The 9,057-nt window shown below is 35.8% G+C and overlaps 1 protein-coding gene across 1 annotated transcript in view; it reads right to left on the bottom strand.

Annotated features, from left to right (window-relative positions):
- Nucleotides 1-261: 261 nt before the first annotated feature.
- The window catches only part of CTNNA3 (catenin alpha 3), a 543,156-nt gene continuing 534,360 nt past the window's right edge, over nt 262-9,057 (bottom strand). The window contains exon 8 of the mRNA XM_045291701.1: nt 262-343. Within this exon, the coding sequence (XP_045147636.1) occupies nt 308-343 (36 nt within the window). The 3' untranslated portion in view covers nt 262-307. The remainder of the gene's footprint in view (nt 344-9,057) is intronic.

Here is a 9,057-nt window from a genome sequence, read left to right on the forward strand (position 1 = left end):
TCTTCTGAACTCTGTCATGGGAAGCTCTAATGCCTTTTCTTTATCGTGACATTCTTCTTTTCCTGTGTCTGTGTATGTGTTTTCTCATATGCACTGAAATTGCCTGTTGTTTCTGAAACAGGCTGTTGTTTTCATATTTGCCTCTTCGGTCAGGTGGATTAGAGTGGATATGACCCTCTGTGCACTACTTGCCGTTGTTGAAGGTTCAAAGGCAGCTGCGTTATTGGCAATAGCCTACTCCACATAGGGATTGATAACAGACAAATGTTATTTCCTGTCAAGGTCTCAGTCTCGAGGGTGGCCTATGCTATTGCCAGGAGGTCCAAGTCAAGGACGGAAACACCTGTAACAAAGGGAGCAAATGAACAATGTCTGAGACCAGCCTCCTAACCACAGGAACTGTCTTTATTGAAGCCGACCGACATAGCAGGGCCCAGGGGAAATTTAAGGTCTCCCTTACTAACAAGGGCCCAATATGTGGTCTCTGTGTTTCACAGTCTCAGGGCTTCAGGTAATGTATTTTGTTCTCTCTTATGCTAATTTTCTCCAGGCAGATTCAATCAATTTCACCCTCCCCAACAGCAGCCTTTTCTCCTCCCGCCCCACTTATGTGGGTTAAGGGAAGACACGATCCTTTGTGGCCTTGGCGTAAATCTCAGGGTGCCTTCAGGTTGGGGAACAAGTGATCAGCTCACTTCTTTCTCGTTGCCAATGCCATGAACCAGAGTATTGTATGAAAGGGTTGAAGAGTAGTGTCTTAACGGCTCTGCTGAGAATACATAGCCACATATTTTGAGGATATAAATATTTTTTAAGAACACAAGGAACACATTTCAGAGCTTGCAACAAAGAAACATTGGAAAATGGTTAATGTCCAGCATGAAATTTGAGACCTGTAAATCTTATAACCTTCTCTTGTCACAGCTCAGGGCTAGATTTCACTCAATAAGATTACAGAATCATTATGTAGCTTTATGTTTGGTTAAAATTTTTCTTTATTTCCTCCTTCTAATTCTAATTTGTTAACTTTATTTCATATGCCTTTAATTATAAGTAATCTCAAATTATTTGGGGAAGTAAAATAAACAAATACACTAGCATGTTATTTTCTTTTTTTTTCTCAGATTTAATTTATTTATAATTTTCCCAAATTAAATACAAACATGGAGTTTCAGCTTTGATGTTCTACCCTCAAGGCTTCTTGCAGCAGTCCACAACTTTCATTCTTATAGCAATGGAGAGTCCCTGGTTAGTGCAATATTTAGATCTGCTGATGATTAAATGGTTGCCTCTCTAGTCTGCCCAGAGACTCCACAGAAGAAAAGACTGGAAATCTAATTCTGAATTATCATCCTCTAAAAATTGGGGAAGACAGTTCTACTCTGACACACATTGTTTATGTATGAGTCAGAATTACTTTAACTTTAATGTTAACTACCATATATACTCGTGCATAAGCCAAGTTTTTTCAGCACATTTTTAATGCAGTTTTTTTGGTAAAATTAGGTGTCTCAGCTGATATTTGGGCTGGCTTATACTCAAGTATAGACGGTACTTTTTAAATTGTAATAATGGCACTGCTTCAAGTCTGGGTTGTTAATGTGCAAAGACCTGGGTTTAGAAAACCTGAAGGAGAAAACAAGCTCAACATTTCTCAAGCTGAATGAACTAAAGAAAAAAGTCAAAATTAAAGCTATTATATGAAGGATCTCATGGGAAAAATACTGAACAACTCAAGAAGCATTGAAAGAAGATGGAAAGAATATACAGAGTTACTATACTAAAAGGAATTGATCAGCACTCAACCAATTCAAAAGAGAGCACGTGATCAAGAAACAATGGCATTAATGATGGAAATCCAAAATGCACTGAAGGCATTGCCAAAAGGTTCCCAGAATTGAAAGATTACAAAAACGAATGTTCCAACAAAGAGATGAAATGCTGGAAGCAATAATTCATCTATACAAAGAAATGGCCAATCAACTAGAATGCAGTTATTATGTAACAATACCATTATACCACACACAAGTAAAATGTTGATGGTGATAATACAAAAGAGGTTACAGCAACACACCAACTGGGAACTTTGTAAAATTTAAGCTGAATTCTGAAAATAACGTGGAACAAGGAATATCACTGTTGGTGTCAGTCAGTTTGGAATAAAAGTAGAAAAACCCAGAAACCTGTTTACCTATATGTTACTGACTTTTACACAAAAGTATAAATGATAATGTGTATCATAACTATGGATAATTTTGCAAAGAACAGAAATTCAAGAACAAGTAACTGTTCTCGTGTAGAAACTATAGAAACATCTGAGTCTAAGAAAAGTTAGATTTTGAAGTCTCAATGGTGATTCTACTCCAAGAATTCTCTAATACCCTACCCTATGTTTGTCAACTCAGAACCTCCAAAGTTTTCTCCCAAAGCCCAGGTTATATCCATCTCTGGCCCAATATCTGACCAAATTCAAGATTATAGCAACACCATTTATGTACATATGCCTCACCCAAAGACTTCTTGGAAACAATCTGTCAATAGTGTAAAGGATATAATTAGAATCATCCAAATGATCATAAGAATGACCACAGGAGAAATTAGGGGGGAGGGTGGTGATAGCTTCCACAAGCGTGCTATAAAAACTAAAATTACTGCCATCTAGTGGATGCTGACCAGAGGTCAGGGTCCTCCGAGCTAATGAGACTGTAACCCTTTATGGGAGTAGAAAAATCACATCTTTCTCCTAGAAGTGTGTTATAGATGTTATCTTTTTCAATAACAGGTTTTATACAAATAATTTTAAAGGATTCTATAAAAGGAAACAGTTTAAGGTCATGGGAGCAAAAATTGTGTCTTCAGACTTTGCACATAGAAAAGATCTCTCTTGTAAGCCAGAACTGCTTCTTTAGTAGTTTTGTAAAATAGTAACTATGAAAGCCAGAAGCTTGTCACAGAAGATAAACTTCTATGTTTTTCACTTAAAGCAGCAACAGGAAATAAGTAAGATTGCATCCTGTCCAAGGCAGAAGACTTGTGGAACCCAGGAAAGCCAGGCAATCCCCTTGAATTCTAGTTTCCCCAGGTTTTATTGTGAGATACATTCCAGATCAAATATTCAAATAAAAATTTATATAGATTTTACAGCTAAATCTTTTCTGCTTTCTCATCTACTTTATTTCTATTTATAGTCTTTCTAAATATTCATATACTTCAGAGATTTTCACAAAAAATTTTATAAAATTACTCTTTCTCCCCTAGCATGTTAAAGATCAATGAACCAGATCCAATAAGATGAGTCAACTATTCCCTATATGTAACTCCTGAAGTTGTATTAATTTCATTTGCTGAAGTGGTATAATAATTTACTATAAGTATCTTAAATTACAGCATTTGAAAATTAGCCAAGATTTAATACTTTCCCCCAAAGCAGATGAATCCTGAGACTGAAATGCATAATATACCTCTGACAGTGCTTAAAATTCTTCCAAGGAATGACTTATTCATACGATAGAATGTAGGCCATTTGCTCTGAGTGGCGACCTACAAGAACAATGAAGAACCTTTCATTGCCATTGGAATAGTACTATTAAAATTATATAAATATGTAAAAGTAAGCGAATTCAATGTCTAGGGACCACCACAAATATAGACCTTGGTTACCTGTTCTTAATTTTTTTTAAAAAAGTCATTTTCTTATATGTAGACTTGGTTCTAGATTCTCAAAATTAGCTCAAATGCCTATCAAGAAATTGCAGTTGCATCTTAGCATCTGAGAGCAATCAATATTAGATGATTATATAAATGAACCAAACAAAGAATATCAGAGAACTCAGTAATGCTTAGTACAACAAGTTCAGTAAATCTGACGGTGCCAAAACTCAACATGAATTGAGATCTGTTTCAGAACTCAATATATGCATAAGTATATTATTTTCATGTCTGATATAAATCCATGAAATAACAGAAACAAAAGCTTAAAATGTTGTAAACAGACATTATTTAGTATGCATATAGTTGCATATGCTGCTGTTGCTGTAATTGCCATTGAGTCAGCAACTATTCATACAAATCTTATATATAACTTAAAAAATATGTAGATATATAAAGTATACAGATATATATAAATTATATCTATATATATACATATATCTGTATAAATATATGTGTGCACATAGACACATACATGAGAGTATACCCTAAAAAAAAAAAACAGAATTATTTTTTAACCCAAAGCTATGTCTTTAAATTTTATATGAAACAACCTTATAACCTCAAAGTACTCTCCATTATGCTTAATACATTTGTCAAATCTGGGAGTCAATTCTTGGAAACATTTTTCAAACACATCTGTTTGGATGGCTGACAGCATCTCCCTTGCTTTTTTCTTCACCTCTTCTATGCCATCAAATCGCTGTACTTTCATGTCCCTCTTCATTCATGGAAACAAAAAGAAATCACATTGAGCAAGGTCAGGTGAGTAAGGTGTGTGGGGAAAGAAAGGCATGCTGTTTTTTTGCCAAAAACTGGTGCACTGAGATGGCTGCGTGAGCAAGTGCATGGTCATAGTGGCAAAATCAGTCCCATGTCTGCCACAAATTAGGCCGCTTTTGTCATGCACTGTGAGGCAATCTTTTCAGAACCTCTAAATAGAAAGCTTAATTAACAGTCTGACCTGGTGGAACAAACTCCAAAGGTAGTATCACCCTCACATCAAAAAAGCAAATAAACATCGTCTTGATCTTTGATTTCACTTGATGAGCATTTGGGGGTAAAGACGATGGTGTGTTCCACTGGCGTGATGGTTGTTTGCTCTCCAGGTTGTAAGAATAGCACCATGTCTCCTCACCAGTAAGGACCGTGGGGGAAAGTCTGTTCCTTCAAAGTATGGCATGGTCCCAGTAAACAGCCTTTTTGCTGGTCAATCAGAACTCGAGGCACAGCTCTCTCAGTGACCCTTCTCATTCCCAAATCACCGTTTAAATTCACTGAACCAGGCTCTAAGATAGTCCGGATAACTTCCCCATCTCTTCAATGGTCTGTCGCCAATCCTTGAGCACAAGTGGATGAATTTTGTTGACATTTTTGTCCCTTCAGGGAGCTGACAGATATCCAGAAGGAGATGTGTCATCAATAGACATTTCACCTGTTTTGAAATGAGAAAACCACTCAAACACTTGAGTGTTTCCCATAGTGCTGTCCTTCTATTCTGTGTTCATCATCGCAACAGTTTCTGCAGCATTTTTCCCAAGCAGGAAACAAAATTTCATAGCTGCACTCTTTCCTCTTAAATCAGCCATCACAAAAAAACGAGGTTCATTAGAAACTGCTTTTATGAAAAAAATTCACTGTGACCAGAAAGAACCTTCCCAGGCGATGCCACTGGGTGTACTAACTCTAAGCAAGTTGCTTGATGCTCACCTAGCAGGAAAAAGGCATACTATGAAAGCTCCACCCAGCAGAGTGTTTTACCCTTTTTTGGGGGGGTAATCTTCATTTTATATATATATATAATGGTAGGTACAAGATGTGCTTCTAAATTTACTCAATGGTTAAATGTGCATATAATGAGAATTTACTATTACTAAATTCAAAGTGCTACTAAGGACTTAAAAAATAAAATAGATATTGATGGTTTCATAGAGGGCTAAAAGAGATTCATCCCAAACTTCACAGTACATAAAACAGAAAATTTTAATTTATCCATACTGGGGACCTATGATTATAAGAACCTAAACCAGACTATAGTAGAAAAAACTATAGAGAAGTATACAGTGAAAGTTGGAAATATGGCTCCGATCTGTGTCTCCTTGGTCAAGATCAATTCACCCTTTTGTACTTCTGCTTCCTTATCTGAAAACAGAGACTGTACCCAAATAATCCTCAAACCCCTTCTAGCATCAACATTAGATAAAACCCTATGCCACGAGCATGGCTGAACCCAAAAGGTCCAAACCACATTCCCACTGGGCACAGCCTCACGGATTAATAACAATGTCAGCTAATATGAATTCTACCACTTTTTCCTTTCTTGGCTCCAGTGTGATGAAAGTAACTATTAGTAATAAAACAGCACTGAGGAGGTAAGACGGACAAAAAAGGCATAATTGTGTCGAAAACTGTGTTGCTGAGATTACAGAATTTCTGTTTCCACAACCTAAAATTTTGAAAATAGTTAATGAAACCAAACAATGGGGGGGGGGGTAGTGGAATAGACAAGTACAGCTTCACGCAAAACCACTGAGAGACAAAAGTCTGTGATTTTTCTTATGTTGAATGAAGGTCTCCTGGTCTCTCACTCAGGATATTTTTAAATTAAGAATTCCATCACAGAACTATACCAACCACAGAATACAGTGCAAAGTTTTAATAATTTGAAAATGTCTTTGTTTGAAAAAAGTTCGGGAGTAAAATCAAGGTTAAAGCATATATCATAAAGCTGTGCAATTAGGTTAATAATGAGGTGCCCCAGGGATCAGTGCTAGCACAGGTGTTCAATACATTTATTAATGACTTAGAAGAGATGTGAATAATTTGGAAGCATATTTGGATGACTTCAGAGGTATTTATAGCAATCATAATGGGTGAATGACTGCTTTTCTTGACCCATTCCAGAGCAATTATTTAACATATTACAGCAAATAATCAACAAGAGCAAATTAAAATGAAGTAGATAAAACTGCCTAAGTTTTCTGAGTTACTGCCTTTCAGGCAAGAGTGGGCAGATCTAAGAAGACAGTAAATATCTCTTTGTGACAAAACAAAAAAGAATACTCAAAAAGGGTTGAAATAAATGACAATGCACACAAACAAATCATGATCTTAATTAATACATATTGCTGAATATTTTTAAGCACCAGAGGCTGGTTTGCTTAGTAATTGACATTTTGAGGGGCATGTTTTACCAAATTACTCACTGAGATATCTGGGGCCTGAGCTGGTCATTTTCTAGTTTCTCACCATTATCCACCCTTCTCTAACATCTACTCACTGGAGTTCCCCTCATCCACCCTTCTCTAACATCTACTCACTGGAGTTCCCCTGGGCCTCTCAGGTAGAAATGAAGCTGACAAAAGCATTTCCTTCCCACCTCTGGTTGTTTATGTTCCAAAGAACTGCATTGGCAATAAGTTTTAAGTGTTAATCTTTCCATCTTGAAGATCTCAAGGCAATAGGAAAATTAGAAGGCATTCTTTTTCACAAAAGTTAGCATACCCTAATTCAGCAATAGCATGAATCATCATCTATCCGTGCATCACCCTCACAAAGATATTTAATTATTATTCATGTTTTATTCATTATTATTCATGTAGCATATTTCAGGTATAATTCACTCATTTTAAAATATTTTGATTGCCTATTTTATATAAGGTATAGTGATAATGAAGAAAATAAAATCAATTAAAAAAAACTCAGAACCTAGAATAATCCATCTTTGAAAGTCATGTCTCCCCTCATGAACTAAGCACATCTCAGTTCTGATTTTCACAAATCACATCTAAATCTTCCACTAATATTACTACAGAAATTCAAATGTATTAAAATTAATAAAAATTAACTTTCTCTAGGTATATATGATCATATAATTTAAAACCACCATTTTCTACTATTAGTTTATCTTTTCCACTAGAGCAAGAAGTATGTTGGCCAATCTTAGGAGCATTGTCATTTGACCACAGCTCAGATGCTCATCAAAATTTCAGAGAGAACGAACTAATTTTACTTAGTCTGTGCCTAGGCTGGTAAATCATTATATCTAGAAAACAACAAAATGCTAATGGAAACATCGAGTATTCTCCAACTGAGCTCTAAAAAGTAAATCCATTTAAAGTATGGGAATATGTTGAAGCACTGAAAGTAAGCAGGTTGTTTGTTTGTTTGTTTGTTTGTTTGTGTTTAGTCAAGCAGCTCTATTTTCTGTACAAACTCACTTGTAAATGTCAGAGATGAACATTCAGACTATGACATTTACAGTCTTATAAGAATTCAAAAACTCCCAAACCACTGATATTAAAAGGGATTTGAACCTTTAAATATTATTTGACCTATAAATTCTCCATACCATCTGACCTGTCACCACCAGAAATTTTACAACCAAAACAAAATCCTCATATATGGAACCAAACACTACCCAGAAGGTGGACTTTGTATAATTATGTAAACTAAGAACCTCATAGTGGCCACTGATATTTAGCAGAAGTCTCTAGATCATTGACTTGAAAAATAAAATCCACAACCTGGAGATTCATTAATTTATCAGAGGTGTGATGTTTTTGTTAATTTTTTTCCTTCTAGATGTTTCAGTAGCTATGGGCTATTTTGCAGTGCAATTGAAGTACAATTTTAGCAAGAGAGAACAAATATGAATGGGATTTCATTAACAGATGGCCAAGTGTAAATAGTCTACCAATTACTCTGGTATTTTTCAGCATCAGCAAATTTAATTCCATCTCGATGGAGATAAACTCATATTTAAAGGTCTGTTGTATATCATATTCATTTTTAAAGACCATTTCAGAATGTTATTCTATTATAGGATATTCAAGTCTTCACCCCCTAAGGACGTCTAGGGAGACAAAAAGCAGTGATGAAAAATCCAAGGATCTCCCCTTCTTAAGCCATCCAAATAATATTCACACAACCAAATAATAGTCATACACATACAAAACAATTCAACCGTCTTTTCTCAAGGCAGATGTCTCATGACAAAATAAAACTTGGAAGGACCACTGGGCTCTAGAGTTCATACTGACTTACACAGAAAAATCAGATGTGCTTGTTTGCTCAGACGCAAGTCTAAAGTGATTATATAAATTTAATAGACTTTTACTCAATTCTAGGGATATTAAACTGGGTTGTCTAGAGAAACAAAATCAATGACACTCATATATATGAAAGTGCTTTTTCTTAAGAAGTAATTCCATATCAAGAAAGCATTTCAGCCCTGTCCAACTCAATGTTAAGTCAGACACAAGTCCGTAAATCCCTCTTCAGACTCACATAGCTGCATGCTGATGGCACAGAAAGGGAAGCAGGAAGTGGAAATCAGGAAGACCACTG

The sequence above is a fragment of the Echinops telfairi genome, unplaced genomic scaffold (genome assembly GCF_000313985.2).
Source record: "Echinops telfairi isolate 266 unplaced genomic scaffold, ASM31398v2 ScPeMD7_70;HRSCAF=299, whole genome shotgun sequence".
Classification (NCBI taxonomy): Eukaryota; Metazoa; Chordata; class Mammalia; order Afrosoricida; family Tenrecidae; genus Echinops; species Echinops telfairi.